Raw genomic sequence first — 23,333 nt, 5'->3', positions numbered from 1 at the left:
AGGAATGCCGAGTCAAGGTCAGAACACCAGACCAACAAACTCCAAAAGGAAGTCCAGAACATGTTCACTCACAGAAAACAAAAGCCCCAAACAGACAGAAGAAAAGGGACCAGACTCTCTAAAAGAGAGAAAAAGAAGAATCCCTTCTAGACGCAACCTGAAACCCGGAGGGAAAAACGGGACAGATATAGACTGAGCCACACCGACGCCACCCAGAAAACCCCAGTTCTATCCCAGATCCACAAATAGACCTGAAGGAGAAGGAAATCCAGAGAGTCTTCCACAAGCTGAAAACCCAAGTCGAAGACCTGAGCCAGACCCTGACCAAAATTCCGGTCAGACACTCCTCAACTGAGGAAAGAACCCAAAAAACTGGAACTCTAGAGAAAACAAAGAAAAAGAACATAAAAAAACACGGAACCGATCTCAAGGCGATAGAACCCTTGACACAGAGCCAAGCTCCGCGATATTAGAAAATTGGGTCCCACGTCGGCCCCTGACCCTAAGAGGGTGGAATAATAATCTGGAAAAACCAGAACCAAAACAGACGAAACAAGGCGACCCCAATAAAACTGGGTTCCTGCCAGAGGAGACCTCCAGCATCAGCGAAGAGACAACCAGCCCCCCCGCGTGACCAGCCAAAGGCTAGCCACCCAACAGCACAGCTGCCGGAACACAGAAAATGCAGGAATGATCCCGTTATCTCTCACATACCAATCAAGCGCTCCACCGCTAATCCACGAAAAGGGATCAGTTAAAGGCGGAACAAAACGAGGCCCAGAGACCCTAGGAGTCTAAACCACCCAAAGGGCAGGAAGAAGGCCAAGACCCCAAAACCGCCCTAGTGGAGAAGGCCCCGTCCCCCTGTAATGAGAGCCAGAAGCAACGCAGGGGAAACCACAGACCCAGCCCCGGGAATAGATTGGCCCTGTCCAACCTCTCCCGGTATTCAGACCCGAAAGTCCGCAATGTAGATGTATAGTGTAGTTTGTGAAAACAAGCAATAGAACAATAAAACAAACCCTCAAGGTCCCGCCGGACCCGCCAGGCGCAACATGCGTCACTGACAACTTAACAAGGATCCCAGAAATTCCCAAAGGAACAATGAAAAAAAAAAATCCTAACCGGATGAAAGAAAATAAGGCAGCCCGAAGGTATCCGCCAAAAAAAAAATCTGGGAAAGGACACGAGCGACCGACAGGAGACGATCAACATCCCCACTAGTCTAGCTCGAAGCACCAGTCGAGGACTGCACAGTTCCCGACTGATAAAGGAGAGGAACCCCCAAATAAGTCGAAAAGACGACGGAGTAGAACGTGCAGTCGCGCGACCCGATAACGAAAGGTGCAACATGGAGGAACATTCACCCCGGGGGAAAACAATAGACCCACCCGAAGTCTGGACACCCTGGATCGTCGGGTAAGAACACAACCGCGCAGAAACCTCAGGGTCCTGCAGGCAAACCAGCGCCATCAAGATATTGAAGCGGAAATGACCCTGCCATCTGCAGGGGAAACAAACCACCCTGTGAGGAGGGAGAATTAACCTCAGGGTTACCCACAAATGTAGTGGAAGGGTGCTGTTGGGAATCCACCATTTGAGGAACAGAGCCCCCAGAGGCTGATGGCTCAGTAGGCCCCTGGTTCCCTGAGCCCAAGGAACCAGGCGCTCTAAGAAGACAAGAGACAGGACTGAGAAACCTGTGTCAGTGGGGCCGAAGCACTTTCCTCACAAGAGGAAGAATCAGAATCAGAGACAACGACGGTCTCAGCTTCAGAATCCTCCATGGTTAAACCCAAAGAGAAAAATAGGACTAAATAAAAAAACGAACGGCACCTGACAGCCACAATGGCTGGGGCACTCAGCACCTCCTATGACCAGATCCAAACGAAACAGACTGTCTTCGTTGCCACACGGTCAAGAATGCAGAAGTGTAAAAACCCAGCGTAACAACGCCCGGTCATAAGGTGAATCGTAAAGTCCAAAAAAGCGCACCAGAAAAATGCGGCAACTAGGCCCCACTAAATCCTTAAAGCAATTTTCCTGTCTCAGCCCCAGAACTGATACCCACTACACAAAGCAGGGAGATCACATAAGAAACATGATTAAGGAAACCACACCCTGTTCACAAATCCCCCCTAAGAAAGGAATTATCCCATGATTCCCAGATCCATACAGAGGAGCCTCACTGAGACCCATACCCATAACAACATAACATTCATATTGATAAAATGAAACAATCTTACCGGAATCTACGCCGTGGAACAGGAAAAAGGCCCTTTAAGTGTGACGGATAGTAGCGTTGCATCCGCCATGGACTTGAGAGAAGACAGCAGGTAGCGAAGCGAAGGTTCGGCAATGACAAGTGCTATATGAGCTGTTAATACGAGTCGGGATGGTGTCGCAGAGAGAACTCCCACTGCATCTCCGGACTCTAATATTCGTCCAGGCCCTCACTGAGAGGCTAACAGGACTACTTAAAACTCCCGTCCCATTGCGAAGAGTACTACCTTCCATAAGAGACACACTTTATGTAAAAATTAATATAGAAAGTACTTTTTTGAAAACAATAAAACTTCTGACAATTTTCTGCCAACCTCCTGTGACGAAAGGCAAAGAATGACTGGGGGATAGGGGAAGTGGGAGGAGTATTTGAGCCTTTGCCTCCTCCTGGTGGCCAGGTTCTTATTTCCCACAAGTAATGAATGCGGCTGTGGACTCTTTCCCATTAGGAAGAAAAATATTATTACTTTCAACACATGGTAATCTATCAGCCATCTATCTACATTTTAACTACTCTTGCAATTATTTCATTCTTAAAGGGACACTGAACCCAAATGTTTTCTTTTGTGATTCAGATAGAGCATGCAATTTTAAGCAACTTTCTAATTTACTCCTATTATCAATGTTACTTCATTCTCTTGACATCTTTATTTGAAAAAAAAAAAAGGCATCTAAGCTTTTTTTCTTGGTTCAGACTCTGGACAGCAGTTTTTGATTGGTGGATGAATTTATCCACCAATCAGCAAGGACAACCTAGGTTGTTCACCAAAAATGGGCCGGCATCTAAACTTACATTCTTGCATTTCAAATAAAGATACAAAGAATAAAGAAAATGTGATAATAGGAGTAAATTAGAAAGTTGCTTAAAATGTAATGATCTATCTGAATCCCAAAAGAAAAAAATTGGGTTCAGTGTCCCTTTAAGGACTGCTGCTTTACAAATATATTGCACACTACAAACAATTCTTAGCATAAATGTGTTCTTACACCAAGCAAAATTAGTTTATTTTTTAAAAAGTTTTAGTAAAATTTGTTTATAAAACATTTTTTAATACAGCCACACAAATGCAGTAAAGTGAGTAACCTATAAGTTCAAACTATATACAATATACAAAAGCAAAGATGCCGAGCTTTCTACTTTTCAGTACAACACAAAAAAACAAAACAAAGCATAGCCAGAGAAAAAGGCATGATTGCAGCAATCAATACAAGTTACTGCAAAATACCTACTCTTCCCCTCAAACAAAATCTTCTGCACCAGGACCTGGGAGAAGTATTCAGGCAGTTATTCTAATCCAAGACAATGAAAGATGAGAAGAAAGATAAAAAAGAAGAGGAGGAAGCTAAATGGTGAACAGAATATGGAAGTGAAAGAGAAAAAGTTAAGAAAAACAGTAATGCTTATCTGACCACTGTTATTTAGGAAATCGATCACAATCCTATAGAAAAATGTATCAAATGATTGATCTACAAATAAATCTCTATAGACATGAACAGTGTTAATCTGTTGAAAAACAATTTATGTAAGAAATTACCCCATAAATTAATTTCTTTCATATTGGCAAGAGTCCATGAGCTAGTGACTTATGGGATATACAATCCTACCAGAAGGGGCAAGGTTTCACAATGCTCAAATGCCTATAAATACACCCCCCCTCACCACACCCACAATTCAGTTTAATGAATAGCCAAGTAGTGGGGTGATAAAATAAGGAGTAAAAAAGCATACAAGATGAGGAACTGGAAATAAAATTGTGCTTTTAAACAAAAAAACAACCACCAAAAAGGGTGGGCCTTATGGACTCTTGCCAATATGAAAAATTAATTTATCAGGTAAGTTTTTAAATAAATTATGTTTTCTTTCATATAATTGGCAAGAGTCCATGAGCAAATGACGTATGGGATAGAAATACCCAAGATTTGGAAGACCACAGAAGAGTCACTAGAAAGGGAGGGATAAAATAAAAACAGCCATTTCCGCTGAAAAAAATAAATCCACACAAATATAAGTTTTTCTCATAAAATAAAGAAAAAAAAACTTTAAACATAAGCAGAAGAATCAAACTAAAACGGCTGCCTGAAAAACTTTTCTACTAAAAACTGCTTCAAAAGAAGCAAATACATCAGAATGGTAAAATTTAGTAAATGAATGCAAAGAAAACCAAGTTGCTGCTTTGCAAAACTAAACAACTGAAGCTTCATTCTTAAAAAGCCAGGATGAAAACCATAAAATCAAAAGGCGATACTCCCTTCACATCCCTCTGACAAACACTGTACTCTGAGAGGAATTGGGCTTCAATATGCTGAGAAGCGCTTATCATAGAAGAAAAATCAAGCACAAACTTACTTCACCACCTCCATAGGGAGGCAAAGTTTGTAAAACTGAATTGTGGGTGTGGTGAGGGGTGTATTTATAGGCATTTGAGTTTTGGGAAACGTTGCCCCTCCTGGTAGGATTGTATATCCCATACGTCACTAGCTCATGGACTCTTGCCAATTATATGAAAGAAATAGTTGGATGCATTTTTCTAAAGGATTGTGGTCAACCCCCAAGTCAGATATATGGGCTTCCACAGGTCTAGGCTAATCATGGCTGTATTTGGTTCTCATAGAAGTAATCTTAATTTGAAATAGACAACAAACAGTTAAAAAATTCTAGAAAGAATGATGCATTTAAAGAAATTATTAGTCTTGAGAATAACATGTAGATGTATTTTTTTAAGTTTCATTAGTTGTTTAAACATTGACAAAATAAGTGTAAAGTGTTAATGTCAACAAAACAATGGAAGCTACCATGTTTTAACTTAGGTTACCTGCTCTGCTGTGGCCAATTAGGGACAGTTATAAAACATAATTTATGTAAGAACTTACCTGATAAATTCATTTCTTTCATATTAGCAAGAGTCCATGAGCTAGTGACGTATGGGATATACATTCCTACCAGGAGGGGCAAAGTTTCCCAAACCTTAAAATGCCTATAAATACACCCCTCACCACACCCACAATTCAGTTTAACGAATAGCCAAGAAGTGGGGTGATAAGAAAAAAGTGCGAAAGCATATAAAATAAGGAATTGGAATAATTGTGCTTTATACAAAAAAATCATAACCACCACAAAAAAAGGGCGGGCCTCATGGACTCTTGCTAATATGAAAGAAATGAATTTATCAGGTAAGTTCTTACATAAATTATGTTTTCTTTCATGTAATTAGCAAGAGTCCATGAGCTAGTGACGTATGGGATAATGACTACCCAAGATGTGGATCTTTCCACACAAGAGTCACTAGAGAGGGAGGGATAAAATAAAGACAGCCAATTCCTGCTGAAAATAATCCACACCCAAAATAAAGTTTAATGAAAAAACATAAGCAGAAGATTCAAACTGAAAACGCTGCCTGAAGTACTTTTCTACCAAAAACTGCTTCAGAAGAAGAAAATACAACAAAATGGTAGAATTTGGTAAAAGTATGCAAAGAGGACCAAGTTGCCGCTTTGCAAATCTGATCAACCGAAGCTTCATTCCTAAACGCCCAGGAAGTAGAAACTGACCTAGTAGAATGAGCTGTAATCCTATGAGGCGGAGTCTTACCTGACTCAACATAGGCAAGATGAATTAAAGATTTCAACCAAGATGCCAAAGAAATGGCAGAAGTTTTCTGGCCTTTCTAAAACCGGAAAAGATAACAAATAAACTTGAAGTCTTTCGGAAAGACTTAGTAGCTTCAACATAATATTTCAAAGCTCTAATAACATCCAAAGAATGCAACGATTTCTCCTTAGAATTCTTAGGATTAAGACATAATGAAGGAACCGCAATGTCTCTACTAATGTTGTTGGAATTCACAACTGAGGTAAAAATTCAAAAGAAGTTCGCAACACCGCCTTATCCTGATGAAAAATCAGAAAAGGAGACTCACAAGAAAGAGCAGATAATTCAGAAACTCTTCTGGCAGAAGAGATGGCCAAAAGGAACAACACTTTCCAAGAAAGTAATTTAATATCCAATGAATGCATAGGTTCAAATGGAGGAGCTTGAAGAGCCCCCAGAACCAAATTCAAACTCCAAGGAGGAGAAATTGACTTAATGACAGGCTTTATACGAACCAAAGCTTGTACAAAACAATGAATATCAGGAAGAATAGCAATCTGTCTGTGAAAAAGAACAGAAAGAGCAGAGATTTGACCTTTCAAGGAACTTGCGGACAAACCCTTATCTAAACCATCCTGAAGAAACTTGTAATATTCTCGGTATTCTAAAAGAATGCCAAGAAAAATGATGAGAAAGACACCAAGAAATATAAGTCTTCCAGACTCTATAATATATCTCTCTGGATACAGATTTACGAGCCTGTAACATAGTATTAATCACAGAGTCAGAGAAACCTCTTTGACCAAGAATCAAGCGTTCAATCTCCATACCTTTAAATTTAAGGATTTCAGATCCTGATGGAAAAAGGACCTTGAGACAAAAGGTCTGGTCTTAACGGAAGAGTCCACGGTTGGCAAGAGGCCATCCGGACAAGATCCGCATACCAAAACCTGTGAGGCCATGCCGGAGCCACCAGCAGAACAAACGAGCATTCCTTCAGAATCTTGGAGATTACTCTTGGAAGAAGAACTAGAGGCGGAAAGATATAGGCAGGATGATACTTCCAAGGAAGTGATAATGCATCCACTGCCTCCGCCTGAGGATCCCGGGATCTGGACAGATACCTGGGAAGTTTCTTGTTTAGATGAGAAGCCATCAGATCTATTTCTGGAAGTTCCCACATTTGAACAATCTGAAGAAAAACCTCTGGGTGAAGAGACCATTCGCCCGGATGCAACGTTTGGCGACTGAGATAATCCGCTTTCCAATTGTCCATACCTGGGATATGAACCGCAGAGATTAGACAGGAGCTGGATTCCGCCCAAACCAAAATTCGAGATACTTCTTTCATAGCCAGAGGACTGTGAGTCCCTCCTTGATGATTGATGTATGCCACAGTTGTGACATTGTCTATCTGAAAACAAATGAACAACTCTCTCTTGAGAAGAGGCCAAGACTGAAGAGCTCTGAAAATTGCACGGAGTTCCAAAATATTGATCGGAAATCTCACCTCCTGAGATTCCCAAACCCCTTGTGCCGTCAGATACCCCCACACAGCTCCCCAACCTGTAAGACTTGCATCTGTTGAGATTATAGTCCAGGTCGGAAGAACAAAGAAGCCCCCTGAACTAAACGATGGTGATCTGTCCACCATGTCAGAGAGTGTTGTAAAATCGGTTTAAAGATATTAATTGAGATATCTTTGAGTAATCCCTGCACCATTGGTTCAGCATACAGAGCTGAAGAGGTCGCATGTGAAAACGAGCAAAGGAGATCGCATCTGATGCGGCAGTCCTAAGACCCAACATTTCCATGCATAAGGCTACCAAAGGGAATGATTGTGACTGAAGGTTTTGACAAGCTGATATCAATGTTAAACTTCTCTTGTCTGACAAGGACAGAGTCATAGACACTGAATTTATCTAGAAACCTAAAAAGGTTACCCTTGTCTGAGGAATCAATGAACTGAATGGTAAATTGATCCTTCAACCATGAATTTGAAGAAACAACACAAGTCGATTCGTATGAGATTCTTCGAAAATGAGAAGACTGAGCAAGTACCAAGATATCGTCCAAATAAGGAAATACCAAAACCCTATTCTCTGATTACAGAAAAAAGGGGCACTGAGAACCTTTGAAAAAAATTCTTGGAACTGAGGCTAGGCCAAACGGTAGAGCCACAAAACTGGTAATGCTTGTCTAAAAAGAGAATCTCAGACACTAAAAGTGATCTGGATGAATCGGAATATGCAGATACACATCCTGTAAATCTATTGTAGACATATAATGCCCTTGCTAAACAAAAGGCAGGATAGTCCTACAGTAACCATCTTGAATGTTGGTATCCTAACATAACGATTCAATAATGACAGATCCGGAACTGGTCTGAAGGAATTGACCTTCTTTGGTACAAATGAAGAGATAAAATAAAACCCCAGCCCCTGTTCCAGAACTGGAACTGGCATAAATACTCCAGCCAACTCTAGATCTGAAACACATTACAGAAATGCTGAGTCTTTGCTGTGTTAACTGGGACACGGGAAAGAAAAGAATCTCTTAGCAGGAGGCCTTAACTTGAAGCCAATTCTGTACCTTTCTGAAACAATGTTTCTGAAACCAGAGATTAAGAACGGAATTGATCCAAATTTCTTTGAAGAAAACGTAATCTGCCCCATACCAGCTGAGCTGGAATAAGGGCCGCACCTTCATAGGTACTTAGGAGCTGGCTATAGGTTTCTATAAGGCTTGGATATATTCCAAACTGGAAATAGTTTCCAAACTGATACCGCTCCTGAGGATGAAGGATCAGGCTTTTGTTCCTTGTGAGGAAAGGAACCAAAATGATTATTTACCCTGGAAAGAAAGGGAAGGCAAAGATGACTTAGAAGACATGTCAGCATTCCAAGTTTAATCCATAAAGCTTCTCTAGCTAAAATAGCTAGAGACATATACCTGACATCAACTCTAATGATATCAAAAGATGGTATCACCAATAAAATTATTAGCATGTTATAGAATAATAATAATGCTATAAAATTATGATCTGTTACTTGTTGCGCTAAAGCTTCTAATCAAAAAGTTGAAGCTGCAGCAACATCCGCTAAAAATATAGCAGGTCTAAGAAGATTACCTGAACATAAGTAAGCTTTTCTTAGAAAGGATTCAATTTTCCTATCTAAAGGATCCTTAAATGAAGTACTATCTGCCGTAGGAATAGTAGTACATTAGCAGGAGTAGAGATAGCCCCATAACCTTAGGGATTTTTGTCTCAAAAAACTCTAATCTGTCAGATGGCACAGGATATAATTTGCTTAAACGTCTAGAAGGAGTAAATAAATTACCCAAATTATTTCATTCCCTGGAAATTACTTCAGAAATAGCATCAGGGAGAAAAAACACTTCTGGAATAACTACAGGAGATTTAAAAACCTTATTTAAACGTTTACATTTAGAATCAAGAGGACCAGAATCCTCTATTTCTAATGCAAATAACACTTCTTTAAGTAAAGAACGAATAAATTCCATCTTGAACAAATACAAAGATTTATCAGCATCAACCTCTGAGACAGAAACCTCTGAACCAGAAGAACCATTATCAGTATCAGAATGATGATGTTCATTTAAAAATTCATCTGAAAAAAGAGAAGTTTTAAAAGACTTTTATGTATACTAGAAGGAGAAATAACAGACATAGCCTTCTTAATGGATTTAAAAAATAAAATCTCTTATGTTATCAGGAACACTCTGAAAATTAGATGTTGACGGAACAGCAACAGGTAATGTAACAGTACTAAAGGAAATTTTATCTGCATTAATAAGTTTGACATGACATGCAATACAAATAACAGCTGGAGAAACAGATACCAAAAGTTTATAGCAGATACACTTAGCTTGGTAGCTCCAGCACTGTGCAGTGATTTTCCTGAAGTAACTTCTGACTCAGTTGCAACGTGGAACATCTTGCAATATGTAAAAGAAAAAAAAAACAACATATAAAGCAAAATTGATCAAATTCCTTAAATGACAGTTTCAGGAATGGGAAAAAATGCCAAAGAACAAGCTTCTAGCAACCAGAAGCAATAAAAAATGAGACTTAAATAATGTGGAGACAAAAGTGACGCCCATATTTTTTCGCGCCAAATAAGACGCCCACATTATTTGGCGCCTAAATGCTTTTTGGCGCCAAAAATGACGCCACATCCGGAACGCCGACATTTTTGGCGCAAAATAACGTCAAAGAATGACGCAACTTCCGGCGACACGTATGACGCCGGAAACGGAAATAGAATTTTTGCGCCAAAAAAGTCCGCGCCAAGAATGACGCAATAAAATGAAGCATTTTCAGCCCCCGCGAGCCTAACAGCCCACAGGGAAAAAGTCAAATTTTAAGGTAAAAAATGTTAAATTAAAATGCATTATCCCAAATATGAAACTGACTGTCTGAAAAATAAGGAAAGTTGAACATTCTGAGTCAAGGCAAATAAATGTTTGAATACATATATTTAGAACTTTATAAACAAAGTGCCCAACCATAGCTAGGAGTGTCACAGAAAATAAGACTTACTTACCCCAGGACACTCATCTACATATAGCAGATAGCCAAACCAGTACTGAAACGAGAATCAGCAGAGGTAATGGTATATATAAGAGTATATCGTCGATCTGAAAAGGGAGGTAAGAGATGAATCTCTACGACCGATAACAGAGAACCTATGAAATAGACCCCTTAGAAGGAGATCACTGCATTCAAATAGGCAATACTCTCCTCACATCCCTCTGACATTCACTGCACGCTGAGAGGAAAACCGGGCTCCAACTTGCTGCGGAGCGCATATCAACGTAGAATCTAGCACAAACTTACTTCACCACCTCCATCGGAGGCAAAGTTTGTAAAACTGAATTGTGGGTGTGGTGAGGGGTGTATTTATAGGCATTTTAAGGTTTGGGAAACTTTGCCCCTCCTGGTAGGAATGTATATCCCATACGTCACTAGCTCATGGACTCTTGCTAATTACATGAAAGAAATAGGTCACTAGAGTGCCGTCAATCGCGGTGTGGAATAGAACAGTGTTCTACACTTCCATTTCTAACAGGGACTGAAAAGCTTCCCCTCTGAGAAAGTGTTATTGTGAAACGTGTGTCAGGGGTCTGTTGGAGAGCTTGTCTCTCTCAGTTTTTAACTTGCTTACTTTACCTAAAATGATTTAAACTATTTTTCAATATGTGGGCTTGATTGGGAAACTAAGTTGTTGTCAGTCTGACCTACATTTTAATAGTAATATTAAATACGGCTCCCGCATTGAAGGAGCATAGCCTCTATCATTACCAGGAGACTGCAGTAACGCTATTAATTACTATTATCCCCACTTTTTTTAATATCTTTGATATCTCTATTTTAAGGTACAGGTTCAAATATTTTTAAATGTGTGGCTGGCATGACAGTTTGAGAATTTATTCAATAAACATTTTGTGTGTATGGTGTATACGTAATTTTCTATATTTTTTTGTTAATTGATCTCCGTAAGGCAGTATCTATAACTCTATTTAGGGTCCAGCATACCTTTTTCTTGGATTGTATGTCTATTTACAATTATTTATTAAATCCTTCAGCTACTGCCAGCTGTATGTCGGAAATAAAAAAAAATAATAAAAAAAAGCAGCCGATCCGCTTCATCAGTGCTAATGTCACATTTTGCATTCACGGTGAACTCGAGATTTAACTGAACTCTTGCAAAATTTCATAGTTAGCTTCCTTAAACTGAGGAGAGCAATAACATGACTGTGCCTGCACATGCAAGATGCCTGCTCCCTTGCAAGTCCCAGAACTAGCATCCTGATTGGCTGCTTAAAATACCTTTACAATGGGATGTGGCTACTGAGGAAACTTAGGTAAAGTATCTTCCTTTTTTATAAAGAGATGTTCAGGTGATATTTTCTAGTCAGATTTTTACAGCTATACTGCATCACTTTCAAGTGCTTCAACATTTGGGTATCATGTCCCTTTAATAACATTCCCAATACGGTCATATTCTAGTGTCTATGACTAAGTCCGACTGGTCCAAAACACGTTTGACCGTTAAACTGTGAGATTAACTTTTTATTCGCCACATGTAATTTTAATCAATGGAATACAATTTTGGATTTTTACAGAAGCCCTCTTCATTGAATCATTTTTTATCACAATATTGCAATACACTCTTTTTAAAATGTATAACCATTTTGCATAAAATGATCTTCAGACAGGTTTTATTGCATTACGAAGCAATGAGATGTCTGAATTCCTAAGCATATTCAATATTTATGGTTGTATTAACTAATAGAATTCTGATTTGTTAGTTACATCTTTCATATACATAAAAAATTAGCAGTTAAGCTAAGCAGGTATTACCTCAAACAGCTGGCTGTCCACAGGTAACGTGGTACTAACCATATGGACATTGGGTGTGGAAGTGGACCTCTGTCTTTGAGAAAGCGAGCATTCTGAGGATGGATTAGATGGTGTGAACGTGAAGGCATGAGGAGTCGAATATCTGTGTTGAGAGCTGTGCATTGTGAACAGAAAAACATTTCTTTAGTATAATTAGAGATTGTGCATAACATGTTTACTTGTTACATTTCAATACATCAATTTAAACTTGAGACCCCTTTTATTGTTATACTAGGTCTCAAAAGTTGCTTAATAGGTTTAGATTACAAAATATATATATGTATAATATGGTTACAGAGTAACTGATTTCAATTCCATGCTACAGTTCCTCTTTTTATGACCAACTGCAAATATTCTTCATACACATTTTTCAAGAACATTGTGCCTCTACACAAAACATTTTCATTGCATTCTGCAGAAATAACTGATGAAATTACATTTCAAATGCTTTTACAACATTAATTTTGGACAAAAATCTATAGCAATAGTTAATGCTAAAAAAACACACATAAAAAAAACAGTTCAAATGCTTTAAAAACAAATTATGCGTACCTGATAATTTTCTTTTCTTCTGATGGGAAGAGTCCACAGCTGCATTCATTACTTTTGGGAATTCAGAACCTAACCACCAGGAGAAGGCAGACACACCCCAGCCAAAGGCTTAAATACCTCCCCCACTTCCCTCTCCCCCCAGTCATTCTGCCAAGGGAACAAGGAATAGTAGGAGAAATATCAGGGTGAAAAAAAGTGCCAGAAGACCAAAAATGTATTGCCGCCTCATAGATAAAAACGTGGGCGGGAGCTGTGGACTCTTCCCGTTAGAAGAAAAGAAAATTATCAGGTAAGCATAATTTGTTTTTCTTCTTAATAGGGGAGAGTCCACAGCTGCATTTATTACTTTTGGGAAAACAATACCCAAGCTAGAGGACACTAAATCCTATCAAAGGGTGGGTACAAAAATGCGGCCCCTTCGCAAGGCACCACAGCATGAAATTACCCGACACTCAATACATTTTTTTAGAAACGACAGGGGAAAAACCGGAAGCCTAGGAAACTGCTCATCAGTTACACAACCTGCAAAGCCGTGCTAGAGACCACTCAGACAGTCTGCCGAGCACAAAAACCTCAGAGGTGCCAGCCCTGCGGCTCTCAACTCCCACGAAAAGTACCCACGACCTAAAAGCCAATAAAACCTCTATCTACCCCCTAGAGGGAGAATAAAGAATCCCATAAGAGATCCGAAGGACCGTCCAACAGAGGCTCAAATCAAACCAAGGGCAATCCACAGGACCCATGCCCAGGGAGACTAACTCCCTAGAAGAACAAGGACCAGAAAATTAAGGCCATAGTCAGGACAAACCATCACTAGGATGAGCAAAAAGTCCCCTTCATATCCCTGACACAGCACCTTACCAAATATAGTGCTCCAGACAACCGTGAGTTCCCTATGGTATTATAGTCTGTTACAGAAGCATTAGTTATTTTGTTGTGAAGAGCTTATTTCCCAGCAGCAATGCCTGAACCAGCAAGCCAGCGCCTAAGAAGGGCTCCAAGAAAACCGTAACAAGTATCATTTCATAAAGAGTTAACTCTTTTTTTTTCAGCTTTTAGAAACTATTGTCTAATCACCTCTGGAGCCAGACTGCTAATTGATAAGATGAACTTGTAAACTTGTTATCTTAAGTACTGTAATCCTATTGTGGCCTGTCAAAGGAAAGTGCTCTCTATCTAAATGTGTGATGGGGGATTTTGTGCTTCCCCCCCTCTCCCCCTGGGAGTGCCCTGTGTGCATGTAACCTTAATAAAAAGCAGGCTGGGCATCCCAGTCCTGAGTTCTTGTTTGACCCTCAATCGCAGCGTTGACTCGTTTTTGTGGGCAGAAGGGTATCCTAGCTGTACTGCAGCTAAGGGAGATTATTCTATATTTGCGAGACTCATATAGAATACTATGGAAAGCAGCTTCTCCCCTCTTTAGCAATAGGGATCCAGGCTACTAAGCGGTCCATCTCTCAGCGAGACTAAGGGTAACCGTAACATAGTCAAGTTAAACCGAAAGGCTAGACAAGCATAGACAAGCAGAGACAGGATAACTGTCCTAGCAGCTAAAACAGAGCCGCCTATAAACAAGAACTCTCGATGACCAAACTCCAGGCCGCAAAACTGACCCTAAGTGATCGTGGGATTCAACCCACCGATTAGCATAGAAAATTTCGACAAAAGCTCCCGACCAGAAAAAAAGGGCTCCAAGGAGCGTCCCTTCCTAGCAGCATATGCCACCAGTAGAGAGATGGGCACCAAGAGTCCCTCCACCGAAGGGGAAGACAGACTCAATAAAAGTAAACGATCAACACTGCATCGAGCAGACCAAACCCGACCTTCCCTCCAGGGTAACAGTCCCAGCCCAAAGGCTAATTAAAGACAGAAGACAAGAGTCTCAGACCTCTGGAAGATAAAGGGATTAATCTATGAGGAAGCAAAACCCCCAGAGTAGAACTCTAACTGCTACTAAAACTGGTATGCTACCATGAGTCATGACAGAACTTCGTGCTCAGGTTCGTGACCCCTACACTGCAGCCTTCCATAAGGAGGAACACTCCCCCAGGGAAAAGTATTCTGACCCACAACATCCTAATGTCAGAATCCAGCCAATAGCAGGAGCCTTACATGGGTACAAACCCACAACCACCTGCTTCAGGTGCGGTGGAGCTAACCACTCCCTTACCTTGATTCTGAGTACACAAGGAAGGGATAAAAAAAACCTACGGGGCAATAAAAATAAGGAAACGGTAACCACCCTAACAACAGAGGCGAGACCCTTCGGCCAATATTGCCAGCCCAGTTGATAAGACAACTGAGGTCTACAAGGAAACATCAGATGTCCCAGAAGACAAGTAGGGACCCGTCAGAGAGACCTCAACTTAAGCCTCAGGCAAATGTGAATCTCTTATGAGAGATAGAAAATCCCGCCCCTTCAAAAGGGACACGCGGAAGAACCCAAACCTAAGGTTAAGCGGAACCGTCCATGCCCGTTCCAGGCAAGAGACATGTTCCTTAAGCCAGAGTCCTCGAAAAACAGAACCTATCAAAAGATCTAACTTCCCGAGGAACTCATAAGCAGCCCCCTATGGATAGGAGCACACCCAAGACAAAGCCTTCCACCATCTAAAGTACTTAGACCTAAAGTACCTAGCAGCAGCCTCAAACCCAAAAGTATGAAAGACTCCTGACCAGTTTAAGAAATTAGCAATCAGTACCCTTGGATCGCAAGGTAATCCTTTGCATACAGGCTTAACAAATTGATCCAGACGCTGCTGAAGATAAATGGTCATCTTTCTGACCCCAGAAAGGCGAAAGTCTGTAACTGACCTCAGAACTCCTACCCTTAAGCTCGAAGGCTAGATCGGCAAAAAGGTCGAAGGATAGCACCAGAGAGTCGAAAACCTATGGTATGACCAAGGGTAGTTCTGATATCAAGAAGTCTCCAGAGATCCTTGCAGGATCTGTCTCCGAAATCCCTGAAACAGGAATAACGATGGGAGCCTTGCAGCTCCTGGCAGAAAAGGCAGGGAGACCCCTGCACTCCACGTACTAGAGCAAAACGAAGGTCATGCCTGAATTTCCAGAACAGATGACCCAACCCCAAACCGGTAGGAGAGAAACTCCGCCACCGCAAAAGACATGCGACTAGGCTACAAGAGTCAACGTCCGGAAGAAATCCACCACCTGGAATACTAGACCCCCGGAAGGTCATTCACATCTCCAAACTCCAAAGGAATGGAAAACTACGGTTCCGAGTCCCCAAGGACCTGTAGGAACCACGATGACGACTGAAAAAGTCAGTCACGTATCCCAAGCAAATAGCCAGAAAAGCCAACTTAGATAGGAGCTCCCTTCCAGAAGCGTTGGATCTAGGCACTAGGCCCCATACTTCGTAGTAGGACCTGAGCCCGGAGTCCATATCAATAGGCCAAAGTGACATTCAGAATCCGACAGGATAATCAGCACCACGAGGGTGACATGAACCAAACTAACAGCAGCAAGCGCCCGACCTGTACATGCCTGGTACAAGGGCACTCCAGAACTGTGTAGGGATAAAGAAAATTCGACCCGAACTAGAAACATATCTTAGTTCTTATCAAAAGTGTGCCACTTTCGAGGAAGTGCCAACACGATCCACAAAATCGCAAGTAACTGTTCCAGAGAAGAACCGTTCCCAAAAGGGAAATGATAACAGACGTAAGCTTATTAAAACAAATCAAACACATCCTTTCTGGATCAAAAATAAAAGTAAGGCAGCACCCGCGGGTGAACGCCCAAGGTGAATGGATACACCAACAGGACCAGCCGATCAGAGGCACCAAGCTCAGAACTGGAACCAATACTTAAAAGAAAGAAAGAAAAACGGAGACGTCAAGGACATTAGCTTCATCCCCAAACGCCTAACCCACCTTGCCATCCGGCATCTAAGGCCTCTGATCCCTCAGCCCACTAGGACTGGGATCCTCTAGCAATGCCAAAACATGCCTTAGTAGGACACGAAGACGTGCCAACCTATAACAGAAGGCAAAATTATCCCTTGCCGGATCGACAAACGACTCCCAAGGTTGGAGCCCCTGAAGCCTCAGAGGCCCACGATTCCCCAGGAGGCCGAAATGAATCGGGCGATCTCACACCCAACGGGCCCTGGTTAACAGAACACGGACAGTATCTTAAAAATATTTCACTTGGGAGATACAAATGAGCCAGTGCCATAGATATGGCCATGCAGAACCGTGCCGTGACCTAGAATCCTCGGGGGCGGACGGCTTAACGCACTCTGAGGACCCGGATTCGGGAGAAGAGAGTACTCTTGAACGGCAATCAGAACATAACTGATGGGCATGGATAACCCGGGCCATTTCATATTCATCACAACAAGATGCATTCTCAGTATCGGAGATATCCGTGTCTAAAAAAAATCAGAATCCTCCATCTTGGGATTACAAAAATGACAAACACTAACTGGCACCCTCTTTATGCCCCCAATGGTTGGGGCACTCCCCACCTCCTGTGAACCAGACAACCAACTAGCAGACTCTCTGTCACCGCATAAGGAAGTGAAAACAACATAACCGCACCCGGTCACAAGGTGCACCGTGCAAGTCATAAAAGCATGTGAAAATCTAAAAAGTGCGCCAATTGATAAGGCCGTAATGTTCCGAAAAGCTATGAGCCTAAGTATTACTACACATCAGCAGATAGAACCACAAACATGATTTAAGTCCCCCCTGTTTAATAACCCTCTTCAGGGGGTATTAACCCAGGATTAATATTTTAAGATAAAATGAGTCCCACTGGGACCCTACCTTCTCGTTAACATCACATTCACATAATGAAGTAAAATAAAACGATCTTACCAGAATCTACGCCATGGAACACGACCCTTCAAGTGTGACAGATGGTAGTCTCGTTTCTGACATGGACTTGAGTGAATAAAGGTAGGCAGCAAAACTCGTCAACTGTGATTGCCAAGGAGCGGTTAATATGAGTCGGGATGGTTTTCGCAGAAAGACTCTCCCTGCATCTCCGGACTCTAACCTTCATCCAAGCTCTCACTGAGAGGCTGACAGGATTACTTAAAACTCCAGTCCCATTTCGAAGAGTACTACCCCCCATAAGAGACTATCTTTAAACTTCTGACACTTCTCTGCCAACCTCCTGTGACGAAAGGCTAAGAATGACTGGGGAATGAGGGAAGTGGGTGAGGTATTTAAGTCTTTTGACTGTAATGCAGTGCTTAATTGTAGATATATACAATACATACATACAAAAGAAATAGGACTACTTTCCATTTAAGTAGAGAAAAAACATAAATTATGTAAGAACTTACCTGATAAATTAATTTTTCATATTGGCAAGAGTCCATGAGCTAGTGACATATGGGATATACAATCCTACTAGGAGGGGCAAAGTTTCCCAAACCTCAAAATGCCTTTAAATACACCCCTCACCACACCCACAATTCAGGTTAACGAATAGCCAAGAAGTGGGGTTTTAAAGAAAGGAGAAAAAAGCATCAACAAAGGAAAGTGGAAATAATTGTGCTTTATACAAAAAAATCATAACCACCATATAAAGGGTGGGCCACATGGACTCTTGCCAATATGAAAGAAATTAATTTATCAGGCAAGTTCTTACATAAATTATGTTTTCTTTCATGTAATTGGCAAGAGCTAGTGAGGTATGGGATAGCAATACCCAAGATGTGGAATTCCATGCAAGAGTCACTAGAGAGGGAGGGATAAAAATAAAAAACATAATTTATGTAAGAACTTACCTGATAAATTCATTTCTTTCATATTAGCAAGAGTCCATGAGCTAGTGACGTATGGGATATACATTCCTACCAGGAGGGGCAAAGTTTCCCAAACCTCAAAATGCCTATAAATACACCCCTCACCACACCCACAAATCAGTTTAACGAATAGCCAAGAAGTGGGGTGATAAGAAAAAAGTGCGAAAGCATAAAAAACAAGGAATTGGAATAATTGTGCTTTATACAAAAAAATCATAACCACCACAAAAAAAAGGGTGGGCCTCATGGACTCTTGCTAATATGAAAGAAATGAATTTATCAGGTAAGTTCTTACATAAATTATGTTTTCTTTCATGTAATTAGCAAGAGTCCATGAGCTAGTGACGTATGGGATAATGACTACCGAAGATGTGGATCTTCCACGCAAGAGTCACTAGAGAGGGAGGGATAAAATAAAGACAGCCAATTCCGCTGAAAAAATAATCCACACCCAAAATAAAGTTTAAATCTTATAATGAAGAAAACTGAAATTATAAGCAGAAGAATCAAACTGAAACAGCTGCCTGAATTATTTTTTCTACCAAAGAATGCTTCAGAAGAAGAATACACATCAAAATGGTAGAATTTAGTAAAAATATGCAAAGAAGACCAAGTTGCCGCTTTGCAAATCTGAACAATCAAAGCTTCATTCCTAAACGCCCAGGAAATAGAAACTGACCTAGTAGAATGAGCTGTAATCCTTTGAGGCGGAGATTTACCCGACTCGACATAAGCATGATGAATTAAAGATTTCAACCAAGATGCCAAAGAAATGGCAGAGGCCTTCTGACCTTTCCTAGAACCGGAAAAGATAACAAATAGACTAGAAGTCTTTCGGAAATTCTTAGTAGCTTCAACATAATATTTCAAAGCTCTAACAACATCCAAAGAATGCAATGATCTCTCCTTAGAATTCTTAGGATTAGGACATAATGAAGGAACCACAATTTCTCTACTAATGTTGTTAGGTTTCACAACCTTAGGAAAAATTTTTAAAAAGAAGCTCGCAACACCGCCTCATCCTGATGAAAAATCAGAAAAGGAGACTCACAAGAAAAGAGCAGATGATTCAGAAACTCTTCTAGCAGAAGAGATGGCCAAAAGAAACAAAATTTTCCAAGAAAGTAATTTAATGTCCAGTGAATGCATAGGTTCAAACGGAGGAGTCTGAAGAGCCCCCAGAACCAAATTCAAACTCCAAGGAGGAGAAAATTGACTTAATAACAGATTTTATACGAACCAAAGCTTGTATAAAACAATGAATATCAGGAAGAATAGCAATCCTTCCGTGAAAAAGAACAGAAAGAGCAGAGATTTGTCCTTTCAAGGAACTTGCAGACAAACCTTTATCCAAACCATCCTGAAGAAACTGTAAAATTCTCGGAATTCTAAAAGAATTCCAGGAAAAATGATGAGAAAGACACCAAGAAATGTAAGTCTTCCAGACTCGATAATATATCATCCTAGATACAGATCTACGAGCCTGTAACATAGTATTAATAACAGAGTCAGAGAAACCTCTTTGAATAAGAATCAAGCGTTCAATCTCCATACCTTTAAATTTAAGGATTTGAGATCCTGATGGTAAAAAAGGCCCTTATGACAGAAGGTCTGGTCTTAACGGAAGAGTCCATGGATGACAAGAAGCCATGCGGACAAGATCCGCATACCAAAATCTGTGAGGCCATGCTGGAGCCACCAGCAGAAAAAACGAGCATTCCTTCAGAATCTTGGAGATAACTACTGGAAGAAGAACTAGAGGCGGAAAGATATAGGCTGGATGATACTTCCAAGGAAGTGACAATGCATTCACTGCTTCCGCCTGAGGATCCCTGGATCTGGACAGATACCTGGGAAGTTTCTTGTGTAGATGAGAAACCATCAGATCTATTTCTGGAAGTCCCCACATTTGAGCAATCTGAAGAAACACCTCTGTGTGAAGAGACCACTCGCCCGGATGTAACGCTTGGCGACTGAGATAATCCGCTTGCCAATTGTCTATACCTGGGATATGAACCGCAGAGATTAGACAGGAGCTGGATTCCGCCCATACCAGAATTCGAGATACTTCTTTCATAGCCAGAGGACCGTGAGTCCCTTCTTGATGATTGATATATGCCACAGTTGTGACATTGTCTGTCTGAAAACAAATGAACGATTCTCTCTTTAGAAGAGGCCATGACTGAAGAGCTCTGAAAATTGCACGGAGTTCCAAATATTGATTGGAAATCTCACCTCCTGAGATTTCCCAAACCCCTTTTGCTGTCAGAAACCCCCATACAGCTCCCCAACCTGTCAGACTTGCATCTGTTGAGATCACAGTCCAGGTTGGAAGAAAAAAAGAAGCCCCCTGAACTAAACGATGGTGGTCTGTACCACGTCAGAGGGTGTCAAACAATCGGTTTTAAAGATATTAAATGAGATATCTTTGTATAATCCCGGCACCACCGGTTCAGCATACAGAGCTGAAGAGGTCGCATGTGAAAATAAGCAAAGGGGAACACGTCCAATGCAGCAGTCATAAGAACCTAGAATTTCCATGCATAAGGCTACCGAAGGGAATGATTGAGACTGAAGGTTTCGATAAGCTGAAACCAATTTCAGACGTCTCTAATCCAACAGAAACCGAGACATGGACACTGAATCTATCCGGAAATCTAAAAAAGGTTACTCTTGTCTGAGGAATCAACAAACTTTTTGGTTAATTGATCCTCCAACCATGTTCTTGAAGAAACAACACTCATAAAAAGCTGGAAAGGATCTTTCCATTGAAAATGAGCAAAGGGAATTGAATCCAATGCTGTTAAAACTTCTATGCATATATAGCAACTGAAGGAAATAATAGAGACTAAAGGTACCGACAGACGGAACCCAAATCAAATTGTCCCTTGTCTGATAGAGACAAAGATAGTGACATAAACCATCTGGAAACCTAAAAAAGGTGACCCTTGCGTGAGGAATCAAGAGCTTTTGAAAAAAAAAGATCCTCTTACTATGTCCTGAAGAGCAAGTGAAACATATGAGATTCCGCATCCACAGGAAATAATCTGAATGAAAACAGAAAAATGAATATGCATTTATTGTATCTAATGAAAACAAATAATGCTATCAATGACCATAAAAAAGGCAGAATAGTTTGAATAAAACTCCAAAACCCAGTTCCTAGAAAAAGAACTGGAAGAAATACCCCAGAAGATTCCAGGTCTGAGCAGCGCTTGAGCCATGCTTCAACAGTATCCAGAATATATATTCCCAGGACATACTTGAAAACGAGAGAAATCTCAATGTATCCTTCCTGGTAAAATATTTTATAAATAAATAAATATAGGACAGAAACACACTGAAAGAAAGTAAGTGTTAGCCTTAATGGAATAAAATCAAAGAAATTTGGACAGAATAGAACCAAATAAATTTCAAAGAAGTCTTAACCTGCCCCTTACCAGCCAAGCTGGAATACGGCACGTACATTGCAATATTAGGGAGCTGATTTCGAACCCCAATTATAAACATGTTACTTGGGAAAGAACTCAGGAATTCGTTCCTTAATAAGAACAACCAAACTAATATAAGCTTAAAGTTTAGTCTTAGAACTCAATCTTGAAGCCCATAGTAACAGTTAAGAATTGAATCCAATTATAATTGATTCTCTTAGAACAAAAGAAAACATAATTTATGTAAGAACTTACCTGATAAATTCATTTCTTTCATATTAGCAAGAGTCCATGAGCTAGTGACGTATAGGATATACATTCCTACCAGGAGGGGCAAAGTTTCCCAAACCTTAAAATGCCTATAAATACACCCCTCACCACACCCACAATTCAGTTTAACGAATAGCCAAGAAGTGGGGTGATAAGAAAAAAGTGCGAAAGCATATAAAATAAGGAATTGGAATAATTGTGCTTTATACAAAAAAATCATAACCACCACAAAAAAGGGCGGGCCTCATGGACTCTTGCTAATATGAAAGAAATGAATTTATCAGGTAAGTTCTTACATAAATTATGTTTTTTTTCATGTAATTAGCAAGAGTCCATGAGCTAGTGACGTATGGGATAATGACTACCCAAGATGTGGATCTTTCCACACAAGAGTCACTAGAGAGGGAGGGATAAAATAAAGACAGCCAATTCCTGCTGAAAATAATCCACACCCAAAATAAAGTTTAATGAAAAACATAAGCAGAAGATTCAAACTGAAACCACTGCCTGAAGTACTTTTCTACTAAAAACTGCTTCAGAAGAAGAAAACACATCAAAATGGTAGAATTTAGAAAAAATATGCAAAGAGGACCAAGTTGCTGCTTTGCAAATCTGATCAATCGAAGCTTCATTCCTAAACGCCCAGGAAGTAGAAACTGACCTAGTAGAATGAAACTAATTCTTAGAGGCAGAGTTTTACCCGACTCGACATAAGCATGATGAAATAAAGATTTCAACCAAGATGCCAAAGAAATGGCAGAAGCTTTCTGGCCTTTTCTAGAACCGAAAAAGATGACAAATAATACAAAGCTGTAACAGCATCCAAAGAATGCAATGATTTCTCCTTAGAATTCATAGGATTAGGACATAATGAAGGAACCACAATTTCTCTACTAATGTTGTTAGAATTCACAACCTTAGGTAAACAATTCAAAAGAAGTTCGCAGCACCGCCTCATCCTGATGAAAAATCAGAAAAGGAGACTCACAAGAAAGAGCA

General features: G+C 40.5%; 1 protein-coding gene across 5 annotated transcripts in view; it reads right to left on the bottom strand.

Annotated features, from left to right (window-relative positions):
* The window catches only part of LOC128666479 (RAF proto-oncogene serine/threonine-protein kinase), a 530,187-nt gene that overhangs the window by 200,542 nt on the left and 306,312 nt on the right, over positions 1-23,333 (bottom strand). For 3 of the 5 annotated variants that reach the window (XM_053721101.1, XM_053721099.1, XM_053721100.1), the window contains exons 7-8: positions 12,261-12,414; positions 3,514-3,573 (exon numbers count right to left, since the gene is read on the bottom strand). In XM_053721101.1, coding sequence (XP_053577076.1) covers positions 3,514-3,573; positions 12,261-12,414 — 214 coding nt within the window. The remainder of the gene's footprint in view (positions 1-3,513; positions 3,574-12,260; positions 12,415-23,333) is intronic. The other 2 variants (XM_053721102.1, XM_053721103.1) reach the window with 1 other exon arrangement.

Source organism: Bombina bombina, chromosome 7 (genome assembly GCF_027579735.1).
Source record: "Bombina bombina isolate aBomBom1 chromosome 7, aBomBom1.pri, whole genome shotgun sequence".
Lineage (NCBI taxonomy): Eukaryota > Metazoa > Chordata > Amphibia > Anura > Bombinatoridae > Bombina > Bombina bombina.
This window is presented reverse-complemented; position numbering and strand designations above follow the sequence as displayed.